This window comes from Xenopus laevis, chromosome 3L (assembly GCF_017654675.1).
Source record: "Xenopus laevis strain J_2021 chromosome 3L, Xenopus_laevis_v10.1, whole genome shotgun sequence".
NCBI classification, from domain to species: domain Eukaryota; kingdom Metazoa; phylum Chordata; class Amphibia; order Anura; family Pipidae; genus Xenopus; species Xenopus laevis.
The window spans coordinates 91,978,126-92,002,974 of NC_054375.1; the positions used below are offsets into that span (position 1 = coordinate 91,978,126).

At 37.5% G+C, this 24,849-nt stretch overlaps 1 protein-coding gene across 1 annotated transcript in view; it reads left to right on the forward strand.

Moving 5' to 3' along the window:
- exoc4.L (exocyst complex component 4 L homeolog) overlaps positions 1-24,849 on the forward strand; it is a 240,322-nt gene that overhangs the window by 152,090 nt on the left and 63,383 nt on the right. Inside the window, exons 11-12 of the mRNA XM_018252779.2 lie at positions 1,928-2,147; positions 20,008-20,144. Coding sequence (XP_018108268.1) covers positions 1,928-2,147; positions 20,008-20,144 — 357 coding nt within the window. The remainder of the gene's footprint in view (positions 1-1,927; positions 2,148-20,007; positions 20,145-24,849) is intronic.

Below are 24,849 nucleotides of genomic sequence, written 5' to 3' on the forward strand. Positions count from 1 at the left end.
GTAAGCCTGATATTGTCACTGATGAAAATCTGATGGGTCTTAGTGTAGATTTATTTGGTCCCACTTCACATAAAGGTCTTCTGTTTTCTTCTCTGCCTTTGTTATAAATATTTTAGCTTTTATTTTGTTTTCTCTTCCAAAAGAAGTGACAACCTTCGATTTCATTGATCAGCTGCCTCCCAGTGGAAGCTAATTATACAGTCGGGTGGCAATAATAAAGTCTGACATGTGTCTGCATCTTTTAATAGAATGTCGGCACGTACAAAGTAGGAAGTAATTGGATTGACAGACAAAAAGCCACTTATTATACTGTTATTATCTGATTGAAATAAGCCTGCAAAAGCGCATGCAACTGTAGCATAACTAATCTGATAATAATGAAGGCTGTGCTTTCAGAAGCATGTGCAGCTTACATAGAAGTTAAAAGCAGATAAGTACCACTTGGCCCACCCAGGTTTCCATTTGCATTGTGTAGGCCAGTGAGTGGAACTATGACCATGCGATCCTAAGATGCTATAATTACCATTTCTTTAAGAAGAAATCCACAATCAGAAAAAAATTGGGGATTTACTAAACAGCTTGAATTCATTGAAGCGCATGTGTTAATTCCTCAGGGCTTTCTAAATTTCTAGGCATTCTCAAATAATACACCTGTCATGAAGAGAATGAATTCTCTGCTGCTATTCTTTAAGCACTTTAGATACTGCTGAAGTGCCCTACCATCCCCTTCCCCGCAAAGGGGGGGTAGGCACTGTAGTTTGGTTTTATAACAGAATAGCTGTTCCTATAACAGATAATAGAGCTGTCATCATCCAACCTACCTGCTTATTTCTAATGAAATAATTAACTTACTGGTTCTCAGGCACAACATTTGAATGTAATTATAAATCTGTATTCTGATGGCATTGATCAGTAATTGTATGAAAATGGATGACATAAATGAATGATCAGTAATTGTATCAAAACAATGAGATTTAAAACAAGTACATATTTTTCTTTCCCTTCTTTCTGAGGACCGGTTGGTGTCAAGTTAAAGTAAGATTTGATGAGTAGAGTTATGCAGGAGTGTACTAAGGGTCATTTTGCTCCTGCTTTACCCCATACCAGTCAGGTGTTTCCATTTACTGGTCTTTTACAGATGAGGACTAATAAAAAGGCAACTGTTCGAAGTGATAGTGCAGGTCAAATATGTGTTAATATAAATTTAAATTAATGTTTATGTAATGTACTGTTGCCCTGGACTGGTAAAATTGATGTATTTGCTTCAAAACAAAAAGAATCACATTGTATACCATAGAGCTTATCTGTTATCTGCTGTGTATCCTGTGCCTTTTCTCCTTTTTCAGCTTTGATTGCCTGCCTCCATTGCTACACAGCAGCTTGTTTATATAAACTATAGAAGAGTTTTTGAAGCACCAGTTGTACCAGCGCAGGGCATCAGTACATTATATTTTCCTTTCTTTAAAACACTTTCTTTTTTTAGTGTTACTGTTCCTTTAAGATGGTGGTTCTCAAGCTATGAGGGTTGATGTCTGAGAGGGGCCTTGAATTGTTTGGGGGTGGGCATTGGACAAAATGCCTCTTTGTTCCTAGATACTATTGTACTAATGCTTAGAACCATGAATAAATGGATGCTATAGCAATGTTGTCATATATATGCAACCTTGTCATTACTGCTAATGAAGTTATTTCACTTTTTATGCAGACACATAGGAATCTGTTTCCTGGTAATCATGTGACACTTAACATTTTGTTTCTGCCAAAAAAACAGGAGCCCTGTAGTGCTTTATAGCAGGGCCTCTAAGTATGCTTATGCATTATGTAATTGTAAACATATAATCTAAAATTGCAATTATTCATACACTTTTTCAGTGTTGCATTAACTTTTTCATTTACTGTCTCTTTGTTTGATGTTCTTCCTTTGCAGATTTATACAAGAGATTGAGCATGCCATGGGGTTAGGCCCAGCTAAGCAATGCCCACTGCGTGAGTTCCTCACCATGTATATCAAAAACATCTTCCTACATCAGGTGATAGCAGAAATCAACAAAGAAATAGAAGGTGTCACAAAGGTATCAGATCCTTTGAAAATCTTGGCAAGTGCTGACACCATGAAAACTCTTGGAGTCCAGCGCCCACTACTCCAGGTATTTATTGTATCTACTTTTATAGTATTTTCTATGAAAACATACATCTGGAATCTGGTATATGGAGATTCAGTCTGTACCCCAAAAATATATATTTTGGACCTCTTTATGAATCATTTTAGGGCTAATTTAGTTCACAATGGCCAGCGGGGCATTTAAGCTGTAAAAGTAAAAACAAAAAATGAACAAAATTTCGTTTTATTCATGATGGGGCTATTCCATTCAAGCACCTAAATTAGTAGCAGGAGGTACTACAGAAGACTTTACAAAAAAATTAGACCTCTATAATGAGCCAATGTCAGGGGACATTGCTTTGTAGTTATGTTATGATATTTTGTGGTGCCCAGTTAAGAAAGCTATACATGTTGAAAACCGCAACATATGGCAAATGAATCATCTCTGCCAGGTTTGCCCCCCCCCATGCACTGAACTAATGATCTGATGATACAGCAGGCCTACTGAGAACCATCTGACAAGGTTCACACCCTGATTTGCTTCTCACAAGACAGGAGTTTTAAATGTGCCCAATCAAGATATCTGGCTGATAAGCAATAAGCAGTCAACTCAGTCTGGAGTCGATGGCTTTTATTGGTCTGCGTATGTTTTTTTATTTCCTCTTTCCAAACATAATGGTGTCCACAATACAAATAGCACAGCTAGTTGGAGATATGTATGTAGGGCCAAAGAGCAGTCAACCCAATCCCTGTCTTTTGATATGGGGTTGGCTAGAACTGTTTCTGCTCTGAACAGACTATATCTTCTGCCTTCTGATTTGGAATCTCCAAGGTTATATTGTTACACCTTTGCCTGTACAACCCTGCTCTCTCTTCAATTCTATAATTATTATCATCACCTTTGATTTTTGGACTGTAAATATATAACAGCAGCTTTTTATAATGTTACTCTTATGAAAGACATGCATATCTTTTTTTCGGGCAAGAACAAGCAATGTTTTTGATAATAGTGTCCTTTTAATGAAAATTATTGTATGAGATATGATAAAATGTTTTCATCTTATTATTGGATTTCAGATACTGTACGTTTACTGTAGAATTAGTCCTTATAAGTCCCTGATTGTGACATTTCAGTACTTGCTTTAATTGCCATTTTGCAATTTACATTTATGGAATTCACATTCCATTAAATTTATTTTGACTTAAATCCCCCTAGCAGCCTAATTATACTTTTAGGCTGCTAAGATATATTTATGTTTTCTTTTACCTACAGAGAAGTGTGTTTTTAAATGAAAGGAGATGTAGCATACTTACTATCTGCTTTGACATATACAGAAATGCTGACCTACCATTGCGCCTAACTAGATCAACAGTAATTGCATGTTATATCTGTGCCTGGACACCATAAATAAGACTATTAGAAGGATACATTTGTTTCTCAGAGACATAACAAGAGATGTTCTTTATCATGTTATCTGCAGCTATAAATTAGATTATACTGACTTTCTGTCCACAAAACTCACCTCTGAGAGTGATGGTTTCCTACATATAATATAACATTTTTCATCACTGGAAAATATTTTGGTCTGGTGAATAGTTCCTTCTCCTAACTCTCTTGCTGGGCATTAAAAAAAAAAAAAATTTTGTATAGTAAGATGGCAGATTCAAGAATTTCAAAAGAGTTAATTCTTCTTTTAAAGTAACACTACTTGAACTGTTCATTTTGTATCCTAATTATGTGCCCATTTTAGCTAGGTTTGTTTGCATTTATACAGAAGCAGTGACATCTGGTACTCTTGGGCTGTATAATGATTATAAAGAAGAGAGGCCCTGAAATAATTTGCATTTCTCTATTTTGAGAGCCATATCCATATCATAATAGGATGCTCTTCCAGAAAAAGCTGAAGTGGTAGATTCATTGGTTTCCAAGTATGTATAGCAATGAATATGGATTATTTTAACATATTATAATTCACTTATTCTTTAGAAATTTATTTCAGATTACTTTAGTCTGCTTGAACAGCTCTTCAGAAAGACTTTTGCCCCGCTGTGGATTAAATCAAAGCCAATACAGATCATGTAACCAAATGATTACTTTATGAACATTAATAATAATTTCTTAAAGGGTACAAAGACTTTCAATAAAGTGTCTACTGTTCAACAGTACATTGTAAAATTGCCCTTCACTGCTGCAGCAACCTTGTAGGTGAGGGGTTTGCAGACTCTCAACCACTGCTTTGTTGCATTGGAACGAGTACAAAATGAAGCATTGGTCATTGATAATACATGATTTAGCAACGGTTATAGACTTTTAAATGTGTAATATGTTATATTTTATACCTATATATATATGTTATAATGTATGTGTGGCAAAACAAAATGTAAGTGTGTACATTTGGGTTAATTTATTTAGATGAATATCCCATTTAATAACTATACATCATAGTTTAGAGTAGTTTTGCAAGTTAGTTTTTTGTGCCTGTGTAGAGAAATGCATGTCATGATATTGAAGCAGCTGGGTTCCTCCTGTGTTTTATTAAAAACATTACTCATCTCATGCTGTATGACTGAGAATTTATCTTTATTACAGCATCATAGGCACAGCAAAATCTTATCCTTATTTATAATTTGTTTCTTTTTTTATTTGTTGTCTAGCAAGAGCCTGGTGCACAGGTATGACCACAGCTATTCCACCTTTGCTTGAATTTTTTGCAATCTTTTCTGGCCACCTACCATTACAGAGCTTCAACAGTAGTTTGTAAAATACCCCTTCAGTTCTGCAGCATACTTGTAGACAAGGGTAATGTCAACCCTACCTCTGCTACATTGCATTGGACGGAGTACAACATGAAGCATTTGAGAGAACATACTGTAGGTCAATAGTGGGTCTCTCTACCAACTTTCTGCTTGCCATATAAATGTAAACTTGATTTGAGCAAAATCTAAAGTTGGTAAAGTCCTGTTATCTTCATAACCTACTAACTTAAACTAAGGCTAATTTACCAAAGACCCCTAATATGAGAATCAGTGACAGGCTAACATGGATGTTTTGGCCACCAGTGTTTTCTGTAGGAAGGCAGCAGCACATAACAAGCCCTATGTATCATAAGCCTAAACTGATCTACTGCTTCCATGAAGTATCAGTATATGGTTTATTAGCATTCAAAGTTGGGAATGCGGTAACTGGTTCAAAGATTACTCTAGGTCTTTTTGTTTTTAGACTTTTATAAAGTGTAGAAATGTTTATGAATGATCATTAAATGCCAGGATTGTAATTATAGGCACTGTGGATACTGTGGGGTGGTAGGGCTACAAGGTTTGAGGACGTTATGGAAGACTTATGCATAATTTCAGTATATATACTGATTAGTCTCCTACAGGTTTCAAAGATGGGCATCATAAATATATTATACCATGAAGCCCAGTAACTTTTAACTTTTCTTTTGGTTAAAACATAATTTTGCTTTGCATTCATCTACCTAGGCTTAAATTGTGTACAGTAAACCTATGTGCCAGTGTTTGTCATGCGTTTTAAACTTATTTAATGTCATGTAGAATCTGCATCACTTGTGGGAACATTATCAAGTGCTGGTGAAGTAGATTCAACATTTCATATGAATGGAAATCATTTTAATCCAGTACATGACACCATAGTGTCCCCAGCCACTTTGCAGGAGAAGGGTTAAGCTCTATATGAGAAAAAGCGTGTGAGTTACTTGATAGAGCTCTGCTGTCAGCTACTTACAATATAGGGTATATGGACTGTAAGATGGTTGAGGCTAACATAAACGTCATAGTTATAGGCAGGAACAGAAATTAAATCTTAGAGTGTGTGTGTTTGTGCACATGTGTCAATTATCGAGAAATGGATTTTCTGTATGTGTGTGAGGTCAGGCTATGCAAGTCCATATATCAAATAGACCATCGTTCTCTTCTCCCTGCAGGTATCTTTTTTTAATGCCAGTGTGTGTGTGTGTTAGACTGATTGGTTTTGCTTCAAAGCCAAATGCTTATCATTCAGAAACATGAAGACATTTCTTGTTGTGAAATTGTTATTAAATTATTTTCTTATGGCTGCTATTATAAAACACTAGATCAGTTCTCACGCTGGGTGATTACACACTCAGACGGCAGTCTGTTTACAGTATGGTAATAAAATGATGATAGGAAAGCAATAATTTCATTATGAAAAATGTGCGTGCTTGATGACACGAGGCAGCTTTGTTAACTAGAAAATATTTTATGCACCGTGCTCATTTGTAACCAGCACCAGTTCTTAGTTACCATTCCTAACATGGAGGCAGATCAGTCGGTATACTCCTACTTTCAATAAACTGAGTATTCTATGACTGCAAATTTTGTATTGTTAATGTGTTATATTTGCTCTCTTAGAACTGTACTGTTGCACTTGTTATAAGTATGATTAATAAAGCAGAATGGTGTATACCGCAAACATTCAGATTACATACTAATACTGACTGTACAGAATGACCGCGCTCATTACAGCTTTACAATCTTAAAAGAAAGGGGTGTATAAGATGCACAAAGGGTGGGGATTGGAAAGATTTGAAGTCAGAAATTTTGTGTCACATTTGCCGTGGTTTAAATGGTGCCTTAATGGAAGACAAAAGCGTCATAAGCTCACTTTTAAATGTATTTGCATCTAAAAACAGCTGAAGGGTTTGTGCACGGGTACCCACATTGTAACAGTCATTGCTTAAACTCCTCTACATTATACTACAATATATAACATTTAAGTAGAAACTGTTTAATCATCAATATGATACACGGTGCATTGAACAAAAGTTGCTCTGTAGATTATGTGGCTGGCAGTAGCCTGCGTTCCCTTTGATGGACAGCCCGTGCCTGCGTTTCTTTCTTGGTTGACACATTGATTTTCTTGTCTTGGTGGAACCCGTGTGAATTCTCATTTCTGCAGATCCAAGCATTAATGTTGTTGCAGTTGTCAAATGGAGTAGTAATCAATAGTTCCCCTCTGTAAAGTTTAGTGACGGCAAGACATTGGTTTTATAACCTTTTCACAGCTATATTACCAACAATATGAACATTATGCTTTTTATGTACTTTAGATGACAGGGCTCTACTTGCTAGATGATGACTTTCATAACTACAGATGAAAAAGAAGAATACTATATAGCTTTATACATGCAGTTATTTCCTCTGACTTCTGACCTTACACACTTATACTCAATACCTCCCTCCCCTTACCACCCATTAAATAATAATTCCCCCTACTATCACTCAGTCTTTTGCTTTGCCAGTGAATTCATACAACAGGTCCACTTTCCTTAGTGCTGGCCTTTTGCGTGTTGTATCTTTGCAGCCACGAGGTATACTACATGATAAAGGGAACTTGCCCTTTTACTACTGGGCATATTCAACCTATACAAAACACTTTAGTAAACTAGATATTTATTAAGTGACAATCGATTAATATGTTTTGAAGGGAAACATACATTTAGTGCTAAAAATTAGATTATAAACTATGTTGCATTATTTGAATCGGGTGCCATCTTCTTATCCTGTTAGTCTATCTTTTGAGCATTAGTAACACTACACATACTTAGTGTGCTCTGCGCTGCTGTTGAGAAGTTTAGCTTAGGGGTAATCATAATCATCATTAGCAGAAAGTGAGATTACGTCTGTCATAGAAGCTGAACAATTAACTACCCTATCTCAAACTAAAATGACCCTGTTTCAAACTAAAACATATTTGAGAATAACTGTTCATACCTAAGTAAATGACCTAAAGCACCACTGACTTCTCCATCTTCTGATTTTGATAGGTTGACACTTGAGTGTCAGCGATACTGCATATGCTCATTGTGCCCTGGCCAGCACTTGAGTAGCAAAGCTTGGGGGGATAACAGTAATAAGTTAGAAACATTTATCATGTACAGGTAATTCAGTGTGTTTTTTTGTGCTGTTAAAGAAAAAACTAAATAAATATACATGTTATTTATATTTAACTTATTTATTTTATTTTTTCGTATTTATTTATTCTATTTTTTCGTATTTAGTGGAAATCATTAAAGGAAATGCTTTGGTTATGGAAAATTTGCGCTAAGTGATATATGAGCAAAATTATCTAGACACCTGCCTGTCCAACATCTCATTCCAAAACCAAACTATATGAAGATAGATAACCAATATTATGCAGATTACATTTTGTTGCTGCTGTATTAGGTTCCATCTTTTTGGAAAGTGTTTTTAGAAAATGTTGGTACATTGTTGTTGAGTTAACTGTCACTCTCTTTGTGACTGCCTCTGCCTAGACCAGATTTGTCTGTTAGTCTGCCAGATGACTGACAATTTATCACTCCAGAGTCCATTGACCAGTCCAGCTAATGTTTGGCACTGTGCTTAATTATATTCAGCTTTTATGCTTAATGGTGTATTAGGTTTTACTAGTTGTCCATGGAAATCCCTGTTATTGCTCCAATTGAATAGTTCTTGTACAGACAGTGCTAAAATAGGTAGTTTTTCCCTTTGGTAGTGAGTGTTATAACTGAGGATATGCCTTTTTATTTTTATTTATTACTTTCCTTCAGCCCTTCTGTGGCTTTCCACATTTACACACCAAATTTATAAAATCCGAAGCTACATACAGTGCAGTGCTTACATCTCCATTGTAGAAGCTTAAAGCGTTGAGGATCTGGACTTAACTTGAATAGCAAAGTATAGGTATGAGATCCCTTATCCAGAAACCTGTTATACAAAAAGCTCAGAATTATGGGAAGGTCATCTCCAATAGAGTCCATTTTGAGTGAAAAAAATTATTTTGTTTTCTCTGTAATAACAAAACAATACCCTGTACTTGACGGTAACTAAGCTGTATGAATCCATAATGGAGGCAAAGCAATCCTTTTGGGGGTACTATTTAAGTGATTTAAAAAAAAATAGCATTCTTAGGCTAGGGCCACACGGCGCGATTTTGCCGCGATTCTGCGCTGGGCGAGTTGCGAGTTGCTGCGGTTTTTAAGCCGAAATAGCTTTGTTAACTTTGGCGCTGGCGTCAATGCAAATCGCGGCGAAATCGCTGCGCTAATTCACACGCGGCGATTCGTTTTCTATTGTCGCCCGAAGTTGCCTCGCTGGGCGTTTCCGGGCGACAGTAGAAAAAGAATTGCCGCGTGTGAATTAGCGCAGCGATTTCGCCGCGATTTGCATTGACGCCAGCGCCAAAGTTAACAAAGCTATTTCGGCTTAAAAACCGCAGCGACTCGTAACTCGCAACTCGCCCAGCGCAGAATCGCGGCAAAATCGCGCCGTGTGGCCCTAGCCTTAAGGTATGGAAATCCAATTACTGGAAAGATCCCTTATCCAAAAGCTTCAAGTCCCAAACATTCTGTATAATGGAACCTATATCTGTATTCATAGATGTGGTGAATCATGCCCCTTTTTTTCATTTTGCACCTTGCCACAGCATAAAAAAAATGTGATTCATGGTATGTTAATAAAATATTCTCATGGATATTCTCTTTCCTTGGTATACCGGCATCCCTAGATCTTCCAAATACTTCCAAATATTTGTATCCTGCTGTCATTCAAATGCATTGTTGAGAGAGACAGTCAGGGAAATTTGCCATTCACGACTTCCTCCCAAATCACATATAAATGTAGAAGGAACTCCTTTAAATGAATCCTGACATTGCTTCTTATCAGGTTTGATGAAATGGCAAAGGAAAAAGGCAATTTGAACCCTCAGGGATTTGATTTACTTTTGCCACTGTATCCAGCCAAATATTTGAAGGGAGAAAATGAAGCTCCATCTTCAACGATGTTTTGACCTGTGATGAGAAAATTGATTTGAAGAATGTTTATACCAAGCTGCAAAGAGAAGAGTGCAAAATACTGTGTTATTTTGCCCAGATAAACTTTTAACTCATACCATTTCGGAATTCAGTTGAAGAGCAGTAACAACACATTCAACGAATACTATAACATTTAACTTATTTGTTGTGTGCCTATGATACTGACAAAAATATCATCAATACTGCAAAGATCTTTGCAGCGGTCATTACTAAAAAAAAAGAGCTATTTCCTACTCTAATGGAAATATTTGTGTTCTTTTTTAAACTCTCACAAAAAACCTTTGTATTGGTAACAGATTAGTTTTCTGCTATATATCTCCACGCTATAGACTGAGACTAGACTAAACCTGAACAAACAGTGCTGTGCAACTGGTGGGTCTCAACCCCCCAATTTGAAAGTCTACCTCTTGTGACCTGTAATCCCACTGCATTGTTTACACACCTAACACCTGTATTGTTCACATCCCTAAAACCCTGTACTATTCACACCTGTGAAGCCCTGTACTGTTCATATCTCAGACTAGGATTGACACCTACGCAGTATTTTACCAGTCTGACTGGTAAAAATTAAATTTAATCCCAATGTTATTAATAGGGAAAATGCATAAAAATATAGGAAGGCCAGTATTTTTTTCAAGAAAAGGCGGAAACCCTACCTTAGACCCTCAGACTGAAAGTGCCAATATTGTTCACTTATTCACATCTCATACAGAGGAGGGGCACCAGCACAGTGTCACTGTATGTATGAACTATTCATCTTGGTTCTGGTAGGTTTCCCTGCTGTTTTCTGCCTTTCCTATGTTCCCTGTTGTCCCATACTCTGCCTATGCTCCATGTGTATGTGCCTTACTCTTTCTGCTCTATGCTCCCTGTGTGTGCCATATTCTGTGTGCCCTACTCTGTCTTACAATGACGGAAATACCAGCCGATGGGACGAGGACTGCATCAACTAGCCGATGTGGTGTTCGATCCGACGGGAAAATCAAACCTGCCCATTTGAGATCTGCCCAATTTTTGGTCAGATATAAGTCTGAGCCCTTCGGACCCCATACTCTGGTAAATAAGCTGCAAAATCACTGTAAAGGACCCAAATCTGCCCATGTATAGCCACCTTAAAGTCTTGAATTGTGTCCAATAAACTTTGCTATAAAGAGAACCATCATTCCATAGGAATTTATTAAAGCTAAAATCAGTATCTTCAAATTTTCATATTGCCTAATGAATTATGATGTTAAGGTTTTTTTTTTAAACTCTGCATAAAATGTATTTATTTACTGTTCTTTTTTTATTTTTAACTCTTTATTTAACATAAAGTTTACATTCACGTCTTTACAAAATCTGCACAATGTTATCACAAACCTCAGATCAGCACATATTACGCATTGTACAAAAAAATGAAAGAAGGGGAAGAGTATGGCATTCACAATAGAAAAGAGAAGTCATATGCTTCCTAGGTTTACCTATACCCAATGAAGGGAAAGCCCTTCCGATTTATTGCTTACAATATCAGCGTTCCATAAATGTAAACAGAAAGAAAAAAGGGAACAAAAAGAGCAGGCAGAAGAAGGGAGAGAGTAGGGAGGGAAAAGAAGAGAAAAGAAAGAAAGGTAAAAAAGAAACAACACTAAAGCATCAAAACTGTCCGAGCTCGGGGAAAATCAAGGAAATATGAGGATCCCAGTCTGGGAGTAAATTAGCACGGTGTCGGGGGGTGTAAAGTGACCCAAGGAGACCAAACTTTCTCGTAATTCGGTAAACGAGAAGTGTGTAAGGCAGCCATATATTCCATTCTTCGTATGTCCTGGATAGCTGTTTTCAGCTCAGTTACTGTGGGGGGCTGTGGCTTCTTCCAGTTGCGAGCTATGACCCGTCTAGAAGCCGTTAAAATCAAAGTGGCTAGCCTTTGGTTATGCTTCTTAAGCCCTGGGAGTGGAGACCCGAGTAGAAAAGGGAGTGGGTGTCGCTGTACATCAGTCCCAAACAGCGAAGCCAACATGTCCTGCACCTCCTGCCAATAATGTGCCAGGAGAGGACACGTCCAAAAAACATGGTAGAGAGTCCCCACGTCACCACATTGCCTCCAACACTCTGAGGACACTGACGGGTACAATGAGTGGAGCTTGGCCGGCGTCAAATACCATTGCATTAAAATCTTATCATTTGTTTCTTTGTGGGTCACACATATCGAAGCCCTTTTGAGGTTCTCCCAAATCCGAGACCATTGCGGGAGGGGTATCTCTTCCCCTAGCGCCTGTTCCCAAGCCAACATATATCTATGTTTCATGAAAGAGGGCTCAGAGTAGGTATTAAGTACGCCATAGATGTCAGAAATAAGCCCCCTCCTGGAACCTCTAGTTGCCATAATCGTTTCCATAGGGCTGAGTGCTGAAGGGGCCTGAGAGCCCACCAATGCCAGGGCAAAATGCTTGATTTGAACGAACTGATAGAACAACGAGTTATTGAGCTCATACTTGGCTTGAAGCTTATTTACTGTTCTTAATACCTACCTTGGCCAGACTTTGCACAGGACTCCCTTTGCATATTAAACCCGTTTGAGTTTGCTGTTGAATTGCATGCAATTAAAAGCTATGTGAGTCTAGGCTCATGTTGTGCTGTAATGCTTCCCCTTCTTTTGCAGGCACAAAATACATCTATCTGCATATAGTATGCTAACTGCCCCCTTTGCCAGAAAATTTTCAAATATTGTGCATATTAAATATATAGTGAATAAAGTACCCCCTCTTGTAAAATATAAGGATATTATAAGTTACCGAGGAGTTTCATGACCATAATATACAGGTCATGGAACTCCGAGGTAACTTCTAATATCCTCATATTTTACAACCAGGGGTACTTTATTCAATATATAATACACAAGTTTCAGTGAGTCATATCACAGAAATGACGTCAGAACTCACCGTTTATAACTGATGACATCAGAACGTACCGTTTATAAGGATATAAATTACAGGATATTCATGGCTTTTGTGTATTATATATATATATATATATATATATATATATATATATCCACCATTAAGGTCCGCACTCGTCGTTAAAAGCTGAACTCGGGTGCTGTGTGTAGATCGTAAAATCCAAAAGTCCAAAAGTTTACACGCACACCGATGTTGATATAAATGTTACTTTATTTAGGAAGTCATTAATTATATTGCATCAACGTTTCGGTTCGGAATCTAGAACCTTTCTCAGAGGGGAAAAGCATCTTGAGAAAGGTTCTAGATTCCGAACCGAAACGTTGATGCAATATAATTAATGACTTCCTAAATAAAGTAACATTTATATCAACATCGGTGTGCGTGTAAACTTTTGGACTTTTATATTTATATATATATATATCTATATATATATATATATATATATATATTCTGTGTCATGATTCATCATGATACTTTTTTCTTGATATGTTGATTTTCTCTCTATCAATTTATTTTGGCCCCTTCCTTATGTTAGTAAAATATCTGTCAACTAGGTAGTAATGATAAGCTCAGTTGAATGACATGTCTTGGCTTTTTGTATCACATCTACTAATAGGAATCTCTCAGTCCACCCTCAGTGGGGAAAAGTCTTTTGTGATGTGGCTTCGATTACCTTGATTGGCAAGTGTGTGAATACAGTGTTTGCATTTTGTGTTATGTTCAGGTTTGGGCAGCTTGGGAGCTGAGTTGGTATTTCTGTGTTTGCAAGTCCCCATGGGGCATGTCTATGACATTTTCAGTATCTCATCTTAAATTTCATTGTTTTCTTCTTACTCATTATTGTGTGAAACCTACCGCTCAGTATTACTGTGTGGTTTTGCACGTGTCTGTATATAGTAAGGAGATATTTTAAGTATACAAACATTTAAAGGTTTATTTATACATTTTCAAATTTGTGAATTTTAGATTTTGAATAAACTTGAAATTTTACTAAACTTGAACATTTAGTTATTAAAAAAATGTAATCTAAAAAGCTGTTCAATTAAACCATTATTTTCAATGGGTCTTCAAGATCTCAAAAGATTTTGGGAAAATTTGTAAAAATGTAATTTACAAACCACATACATTTTGCATAGGACAACTCCCATTGACTGCAAGATTTTAGACGGTGAAATTTAATATTTAAGTATTTCCAATTTTCTTTTTGCTTAGTAAATATTAAATCTTTCTCTTTTGGAAACTATAATTTGAACTTTGGAGTTTTTGTGCAAATAAATCACAGAAAAAAACTGTTGTAACTTGCTGAGCCAAGCACTTGTCCCAGGCTCTTTCTCTCTCTCTCCCCCTCCCACAGTAATCCAATTTGTCATTTCCTTCTATATTTTTGAGTGACTTAAAGGAGAAGGAAAGTCATACTGCACTTGGGGGTGCAAAATGTTACTTGCCTGAAACCCCGGGATGGTGCTTCTATCAGCCGAAAACAGAGCGATTCTCTTCCGTCTTCCTCTTTCTTGTGCTGGTGTACATGCGCAGTAGAATGAAAAGCCGAACTTTAACTAAAAAGTCGGCTATTTCCTTCAACTGCGCATGCATTTGCCCCAGGAAATTTGAATAAAGAAGAAGATCACTCCGTGGTGCTCACTGGTATAACCCCGGCCAGGGCAGTTTTCTGCTGATAGGAGCACCGGCCACACTTTATATGAAGCCGTTCCATCTACAAAACTGGTTAAATTTAATAAGGAAGCGTTTATAAATCCTTGAGGCGAATGACCTTCCTATTGCTCCTTTCATTTGGACCAAGAGCCACATAATGGAGTACTGCAGAAAGTGAAGAGGAGCTGCGTATTGCCCGTCACTTCCTCATATGCCAGTGCATCATGCACATGCCAACATGGTGCTTTCATTATTATATTAAGAAATATTAATATAATTATTATTAATTTATTCAATTTCCAGATTGATCTCTTTTATTTCCGCCCCCCCATCTTAATTTTAACTACACCATCATGTAAGTAAGCTGACTGTGTACGTTAGGGGGCACATTTACTAAGCTCGAGTGAAGGATTCGAATATAAAAAACTTTGAATTTCAAAGTATTTTTTTGGGTACTTTGACCATTAAATAGGCTACTACGACCTTCAACTTCGATTCGAACGATTCAAACTAAAAATCGTTAGACTATTCGACCATTCGATAGTCTAAGTTCTGTCTCTTTAAAAAAAACTTCGGCTACATACTTCGGTAGTTTAAACCTACCGAGGTACAATGTTAGCCTATGGGGACCTTCCCCATCACTTTTCTAAGCTTTTTTTGATCGAAGAAAAATCGTTTTTTTACTTCGATCGAAGTATTTGCGCTAAATCCTTCGAATTCGATATTCGAATTCAAAGGATTTAACTTCGAGGGTTGAATTTGAGGGTTAATTAACCCTCAATATTCAACCCTTAAAAAATGTGCCCCCAGATGTTAAAAGAGGAAGAAATGAAATCCTTCGTAATGAACAACCATTAATGGCCTCAATAATTTAAAGAAGATTTTAATATCCTCATCCATTGCTTTAAATATCAAACTGTTGTCAAACAGAGAAATGAAAAATCCGAAGGTGATTTTCTCTTTTATTGCGCTTTGAATTTATAGCTTTGCCACTAGTCAAGGTAAACAATGCATACAATTAATTCACTGATTCACTGAAAGTATTCTCAAAGCATAAAATATGTAGAACAATTATCAAGTATTTGTAAGCGGATAGGAGGTAGATTGGACATTAAACTATGTTAAGTTATAACACAGGTTATTATATGACAGACTCTTTTGAATTTGAAGAATAGTAAGTAATTTAGCTAAAATGCATAATGAGATACTTACTGCATGGTTTCACTGTAACCTGTAGTCCTGCTTTGTGCAGCAAAGAATAGGCAGGAATGGGGATTACTACCTTTGCTATAGATACGAGTTATGCAAAATGCAGCCTATGTGTATTGAGATAGGTGGATAGAACTGCACAAAATTGTTAATTTTGTGCAGTTCTGTGTCACTTTAACATTCATGGCAGTGTTGAGCAGAGCTCTTGATATGGTTGAATAGTGCACGTTCACAATACACAATACAGGTATTTATAAATAATTCTAATTATATATTCTTGATCTCCTTTAAAGTGATTGTTGGCTTCCGTCATAGGCAGACTTGATTATGCAGGGTAGTGAGGGGTGACATTACCATGCAAAACCACTTTCTGGTAATTATTCCAGCAATGCCAAGTGGTATATTCAAACAGTTGAATATTAGTTTGTTTCCTAATTTCTACGTGTATTTTATGTATTTTTTACAGTGCTTTTTATTCTACATTTTCACAGCTGTTCTTTAGATTCACAACCTAAATAATCACCAATCAAATGGTGTTGTTTTTCTTTAGAAAATTTGGCAGTTATATACCGGGCTGGTCCAGTCCCCTCCCCCCCCCCAAAAGAAAAGAAGATGTGACGCATGCACGGTGGGGGGAAGGCGGCAGGAGTTTGAAAGTCAGAAAGGGGTCCCTGGTGACGGCCAGGAGGGCCTTGATGTTACTTGATTTTGGTAGGCCCCCAATGCTCCAGTCCGACCCTAGTTATATATAATGATTCACTGGTAGAGGCCAGTTGTAAGGCAGATGAGTGTAGGGGGATTTCCCTTTTAGGTATAAAGCGAACACTAACTTTTAGATGGGTCAACTTTTTAGTTTGCTAGGATGAATAAAATTGTGAAATGGGCAAATGTGCTCCCATCATGCCCTGTGAGGGGGCAGCACACCATTTTCTCAGACTCCACAAAGCCGCTCCATCCCGCTACACAATGCTAGTCCTTTGGCAGTGCAGGAGTTAGAAGTTTGCTTTTCTTTTAGCTGAATCAGAAGTCTCTATCTCACAACCATTGCTTGAAGGAGAATGGAATATGCGGAGTCAGGAGAAGGTGTCAATGTATAATGGATGATTAGCTGCAGATCTTCCCCACAGACAGGTGAAGCTGCATAAAGCAGAACTTGCCAGCTTTTGCATACTGCCAGCAGAACCATCTCACTGTGGTGACATTTTGATTTATAGATGAGCATCTCTTTCCTAATGAGAGCTGCCACTTCAGGTCACTGGAGCCCCCTGTCGCAGGGACCTTGTCACTGTAGCTGTGGGGATGAGTAATAGTTTCTGGCTAATGGGGCTCATTTGTGTCTTCTCTGCCTTCTGGGGAGTAACAATATGTAATTAAAGAATATCACACACGTGCAACAAGTTTACCTGGCCATAAAGAGTTCTAGAATTTTATCATCATAAGCCATTTACTTTTTGTAAATCAATATATAAATGTCTATTTACATGTGTATAAATTCTTCACATACCTTTTGGTATTTGCACATTAATTTGAATGCTATGTAATATGCAGATACCAAAAGGTATGTAAATGATTCATACACACTTTACTATTATTTTAATTATTATTTTCATTATTGCCATCAGATTTTTTTTGTTTTGTTATATTAGTGAGGTAGCCAACACCACAGCTTTTCAGGAGACAGCCTTCTCCTTCCTCAGGTATAAAGCTGAAAAGTTTTAGCCCCCTTTCCCTTAAAAGGGAGATGCGGCTAAACCCGAAGAATGCCTCAAGTGGACGTAAATGTTTAGGTGTTTTGTGACTAGTAGTGAGCTACATTTATAAACTAATGTCAGTCTATACTCTTTCATGTGCATTATCCAGTAAAATATTTGACAATTTTTGCCATTTTTTAGGATAGCATACCTGATCAAAGTTAAATGCTATCTATAATAGCAACCCAGGAATGAGACCTGTTATCCAGAATTCTCAGGACCTGGGGTGTTCCAGATAAAGGTCTTTCGGTAATATGGATCACAATATCATGTCTGCTAAAAAATCATTTAAATATGAATCAAACCCAATATGTTTTCTTGGCTACCAGTATAGATCAAGTATATCTTATTTGGGATAAAGTACAAGGAACTGTTTTAAGGAAATCATTTTTAAAAATTGTAATTATTTCATTAAAATGGAATCTATGGGAGATGGCCTTCCTGGAATTTGGAGCATTCTGGCAACCAGATCCCATTCCTGTAGTGTTTATATGCTGTTTTTCTAAAAAATTACATGACATTTTAAAAAACTTTTGAACCTTGAAATACTTTTATTTTTGTACTTTAAACTTGATGTAATTATATTTTTATTGATTTTTAGGAAACATATGGCAATTGTCCTTTTTTGAAAAGCGTTCTGTAACAACTCATCCTGGTGGTCTAGTGGGCCAGCAGGGATGCCTGCCACGCTGTCCCCCATCCATAGTGTGCGCGCGGCGCGCATCTCCTGTTTTTATAGGCGCATTGACGCTTGTGTAATGACGTCAGCATGCAATGGCGCCAAATTCAAAACTATTTAAAGGGGACTTGACGTCCTATTCATTGCCTGTTATAGGTTAATATCCTGTGAGTTTCCTGGGTGCTATCTTGTATTTTGCTTGTATCTGATCCCTGTTGTGACCCCTGCCTGCCTGATTAATCTGTCTTCTTTGATTCTGACCCCTGCCTGGTAATTGACTATTCTGAAATCTGTATTCTGACCTGTGCCTGTCTGACTGTTCTTGATTGATACCCCCGGTTTTGACCCTTGCCAGTCTGACTCCTATTGTATTCTGCCTTCACTGGCCCTGCCTGGTTTTGACTATGCTTTCTGCCTGCTCCTTGAACTGTGACTTTCTGTCCAAAGACTTTGCTAACGATTGTGCACCTCTGCTCATCCAGAACCCTTAGCTTGGCTCCTCTCTTTATAAGACCTGGCGGCATCCAATTAGCTGAGGGCTCCTCCCGAGGTTAAAGGTGGCTGTTAAAGGCAGAATCAAGAGCCGAGACCAGGGAGCCTTGCATTGGTTCTGGATTTTGGGTGCTGATCATAACACGTTCATAAGGAGCTTCCCAGCTAGATATGTCTGTGTTGCTGCAGAAACTGCTTGTTGGTTTCTAGACCCCCTGCCTGCCCCTAATTGACAGCTCCCTTTTTTTTTTTTTTTACAGCTCCTAGCTACAAGTTGATGTTCTAGCCCACACCGGTTAAATCTAATACATGTCTACAAGAGCATTACTAACCTATGGAGGTTAGTTCTGTATCTTGCTATTGTTCTGCTATAGACATGTTACTCATCAGTTTTATTACACTCAGACCAAGCAAAGTGGGACATAATCTGTGCAGAACCGGTCATATCAGCATAATTGGTAACTCAAGAATTCCCTGCTTCTCACTTGAGTATGGACTGTGCTATATCTGAAAGGGACATGAGAAGGATTTAATATCATCATCCATTACTTTAAAGGAGAAGGAAAGGTTAAAACTTAGTAAGCCATATCAGAAAGGTCCCCCTAAATATACCAGTAAACCCTCAAAGTAGTGCTGCTATGAGTCCTCTTTCAAAAGAAACACTGCATTTCTTTCCTTCTATTGTGTACACATGGGCTTCTGTATCAGACTTCCTGCCTTCAGCTTAAACTTCCTTGCCCTGGGCGTGAGCATGCTCAGTTTGCTCCTCTTCCCCTCCCCCTCGCTTCTCTGCTGTAATCTGAGCCCAGAGCTATAAGTGAGCAGGGAGAGACTCAGGCAGGAAGTGATGTCACACCAAGCTAATACTGCAGCTACTATCCTAAACAAACAGAGAGCTTCTAGAGCTTTTACTCAGGTATGGTAAACCATTCTACTGAATAATATAGCATTCTATCTTTCACTATTGCAGCTAATCTATTGGCAATAAAATGCTTCCGTAACTCTCCTTCTCCTTTAAATATCAAACTGTTATCAAGCTGAGAAATGAAAAATACGAAGGTGATTTTCTCTTTTATGGCTCACTGCATTATAGATATGCCACTAGTCAAGGTAAACAAATACATAATAATTGTACTGATTCAATGAAAGCATTTTCAAAAAGCATAAAATATGTAGAACAATTATCAAGCTATCAAGCGGATAGGAGGCAGAATGGACATTTAACTATGTTGTGCTATAACACAGGTTATGATATAACAGATTCTTTTGAATTTGAATAATAAGTTATGAAACTAAAACCTTGAGATGAAATTATTTAGCTAGCAATAACTTCTTTTTTTTTACTTTACAGAGCACAGTTATTGTGGAAAAAACAGTTCAGGATTTGATGAATTTGATGCGTGACCTCAGTGCTTACTCAGATCAGTTCCTTAATATGGTGTGTGTGAAACTACAAGAATATAAGGACACTTGCAGTGCTGCATTCAGGTAACATGTACATTTCTTCATAAAGGTTGTATGTATGTGGATTTTTATTTCTAAGTGCTACTTATGCACTTAGTGATGTACAGTAGAACAATACATCTATAGAACAAACAGGTGTCAATACAATAATAAAATAAAAGATACATACGTTTAAGTGCTACGTGTTAAAGAAATGTAAGGAAGGAAGTTCTTGGCCTGCAGAGCTTACAATCTAAGTGAGTAGCCAATAGGAGGATAATATGTGCTGCAGTTTACAGTCACTGTCTCTTAAGTGTGCATACTGTTTCAGATGTTATGTGAGTGCTCCAAGACTTTGAGTTTATTTTTGAAGGGACTGAGGGAATTGTATCTTTTTTACTACTTAGAACAGCATATTGAGAACCACCTTAAAGGCAATATATTCCCATAATACTTGCCTTAAAAGTGCCCACATGTTAAAAACTGTTTTGTATAAATAAAGTATTTTCATGAAAAATATATTTTTCTAATATTATGTGCCATTGGACAGTCCCATATATAATAATTGTTGTTTATACATGCCCTTCAGCTTGTTTGCGGCATTGTTCTCACACATTAATTAATGGAAGACACAAGTTAATGGCAGCCTCTCTCTCTGTGTCTCTCTCTCTCTCGCTCTCTCTCTCTCTCTCTCTCTCTCTCGTTAGATTCTTTAATAGGCCACCTATAGTGATATGAATTATCTCTTGGTTAAGTATTTATTTTCAAAGTATAGTTTCCTTTTGAATCTGACAGTGGTTATAAATGAGAAACGTTACAATAACTTTATCAGAGCTGCTTCAAACATATTTTAATATGTATATTTTTGTGGCTTCCTCTCCCACTGATCAGGTGGGAGTCTTTATTGCCTGTCTTTTGTTTTGTCAACTACATTTTCATCTTCACTAGAGGGGACTTGTGTTCAAATTAAAACAGCAACAAAAGAAAAGATTTTACATAATTTGTTATCTTCAATGCTATAATAATGTCTTAATCCATCACTTTAATTTTGCCCAGTTGTGAATAGCACCCAGGATAGAGTATATTAAAAATCAGCATCCGAGCAGGTCAAAGTGGGGCAGCATCGCTAGTGAAATTTGACTCTTAAAGTTACAAGAGGTGGCTTTTTGCTACCCCTTAAAGGAAAACTATACCCCTCAAACAATGTAGTCTCTATAAAAAGATATTGCTCATATGTAAAATCCTGCTTCATGTAAATAAACCATTTTCATAATAATATACTTTTCTAGTAGTATGTGCCATTGGGTAATCATAAATAGAAAATTGCCATTTTAAAAAATAAGGACAGCCCCCTGGGATCGTAGGATTCACTGTACTCTCAAACATACCAACAAACCATACATGTTAGGTCACATGAGCCAATTATCAGACAGAGTTGTGTCTTTTGCTTCCACACTTCTTCCTGTTACAGTTAGAGTTGAAGTATTTCTGGTCAGGTGATCTCTGAGGCAGCACACAGACCATCACGAAATGGTGGCTCAAGGCAAGAGATGTAAAAGGGCAAGATTTACTTAAATATATATTCCAGTTTGGTAAGATTCTTTAATATGCCACTTAATATGATATGAACTATCTGTTGCTTAAGTGTTCATTTTGGGGGTATAGTTTTCCTTTAAGTTGTAACTGCCCACTCGTGGCCATCTGAGGCAGGTTCTCACCTTACCGCATGGCCAGAGCAGCCCTGAGTATGGGCATTACAGTAAGGCAACTGTTGAGGATCTGTTTTATAACTGAACTACCTCTGTTACTATACACACATTTGGAAGGCATTTTTCTATCTTTAGAATTGTAGGACTGCGGTTAATTTTTTGAGGCCTTTTTTTCTGCTGCCCTTTACATAGGAATCTTCCAGATCTTTATGCGAAGCACATACCCTGTATTTATTAAATATTTGTTTTAGGAGCCCTTTCTCCTTTTGACCGAGCTTAATATGTACTAGCCGCATGATTTTGGTGATAGAACGTTATCTGTGTTCTTCGGATTCACTCTTCCAGGTACACCACCATCAAAGTTGTGGAAATATTTTAGAAAGTAAGGATGTGTAAAGTATTAAAACCCCAAAACTCAAACAAACAAAATATATCTTAAAAAAATGAAATTGTATGGCCAGATTAACTTGGTTGCTTAACAGGAGTGTAGGGGCATGTGCAGACAGAGTGTAGGCTTTGCTGCTCTCAGCCTGCTTATTTTTTTAGGCTGAAAGAAGTGGGTCGGCTCTATCCTCTATATTAATTTGAACTGCTTTCACTTTCATACAGGCACCTGCAGTGGAGGGAGGTCAGCATTAAAATGCCTGCTTTCATGTATTTGGGTCTCCACTGCATGTGCCTATGTGGAACGGGATCTAATTTAAATCAGCAGAGATGGGTCAATGTTCCATCTCCCAAAGCCTTGAAATCTCTTTAAGCTGGTGACAGTGTTACAACAATGTGCGGGGGCGTAAGACTTAAAATGGGAAACAAAGTGATGGTGCACACGTACAACAATTGATGTAACCCACAATTGATGTCTTGAGCTTTATTTTAGAGACTGTGAATGAGTCAATGCATAGCACAAGCTACCCTCTCAATGAACTTATGGAACATGGGTACATGAGTAAAGTGAAGCCTGAGGCAACTTGCCATAAGCTTACTCAACTCTTCCGTGTGCTCACTCTTACATGGTTACTTTAAAACACCTAAAGCTATTCTTAGGGGTTGTCAGGCACTTTGCTATTCATTTATAAAGTGTATTTTCTTTGATACTGTATATATTGGAAAAGCTATGTGTATAGTTTAGTGCTTTATAAATTGAAATAACATGCTGTGTAGGTTTTCACAGGAATGGTCAATGTTTTACTTTAGCTGTAGATGGTGGGAGTTGCAGTTTAGCAACAACTGCTGCGCCACAGATTAGCCATCAGAACATTATGAATTTCATTGGTGAATGGCTATGATATTTCAGTACATATAGATTAACCATTTGTGGGCCAATGTGCAGTAAGAGAATGTTGGTAAGAGTATGGTGGGTAATGCGAGCAATACCACTGAATGAGTGCATTTTCTACATGAGAGGATTATTGTGTGCAAAGTGATTATCATGTCAGCCAGTGTGAAGCCTGCATTCTGTATTTTCTATTAACAATGATGCTCTCAGCATAGTCAGCTAATCCAATAATAAAAGCTATCACCAATAATTAGATTTTTCATTTTACATTTGCAAATGCACTAACACAAGTAATGTAATCTCATTCCAAGCCTTTAGAGAATCACTGGATATCATTTGCCTCAAGTCTGTATAATAGCTAGCATGGTGCTGAAGAGAAGAAAAAGGGATTGTTGTTCCTTTGTGGTTGTTTGTGAATACATATATGTAATTGCCTCTTATTACTTGCACCCTACACGGTTCCGGTCACTTAGATTACTCTGTAAACCCCTTAAGGCATGCACTTTGTGCTGAATTAATGCCAGGTATGCAGCACAGACATTAACTGCTTCTGTGGAAGCTGGCTGAAGGCGGCTGGATGCTTGTAAAGGAAAAGCAGTGTAGCTGTGTCCTTTCCAGAGCTGATTTAAGGGTAGTGCAGAGGGATTTGAAATGGATTCCTCACATTGGAGCACCCCAAGGAAGAGAAAATGTAAATTAAAAAAAAAGTATATGTTATACTGTTTATAACTGTTAAATATTTAGTATATACATAGGGAGCTCAATTTGCAACCTTATGTCTATTCTTGAACTGGAACCCCCAACATCCCACAGACCGTATGATCATTTGCCTGTGTATTTCATCAGTAAAGTTTATGTGTCTTCAACCAGTCCATGGAAGCTGCCTTGTCATTTTAGGTGGATAGTTTGAAACTGGCTTTTGATTTTCCTTTATAAGCCTTCAGCCATCTTTCATAGAAGCAGTTAATGTCTGTGCTGCATACCTGGCACTGAGCAGGCACTGGTAGGGGTCAGCTAAGTGGGGATGGAGATGGGAAAGTTGAGATAAATGAGGGAAATATGTTTGCTATAGTTAAAAGGTGAAGTAGGGGACATAAGTTTAGAGGAGCTTACCCACAACAACAGATTTGGCATTTTAGGTGAAGATGTTTGGGTAAACCGCTATAAACTGGCATGCATGGAGCAATCAGAGTACCCTTGGGGCAGCTGCTCTAAATGCTGAACTGTTGTTGCCTGGTGCTTGGGTTCAGCAGGTGGTGAAGTGAGTATACATTATTGGGTGGGGCTGGAGAAGACCCATTGGTTGTGATAAACATTGATACCAATGAAGTTAAAGGAAGTCCTTCAATTGTTTTTAGAAATCTAGATGAAAAGTTGTTGGATAGAACTCCCTCGGGTACTTATTAACTATGTCATGCACTATGTTACGAAAGCAGAGGGAGCTAAGGCATTTTAATGTGTGGCATGAGATCACTTGCAGGAGGGAAAGTGTTTTTAGAGAACAAAGATGATTTTTCCATTTGTTACAGTGTATCACATCTCCTAGCATTAGAAAATCAAAAAAGGGGACAAAAAGTTTTGCCATACATAGTTGTGAAAATGTTTTGACCATGCCCATTCCATGACCACACCCCCTAAATACAATGTCCAATTTGGCAGGTTATGGAAAGTCTGAACACATTTCTGGGGATTTAGGATTGTGGTTTATTTTATTGCAGTTTTATGATTGCATTGTTGTTCATTACATTTATTTTAGCGTAGCTTT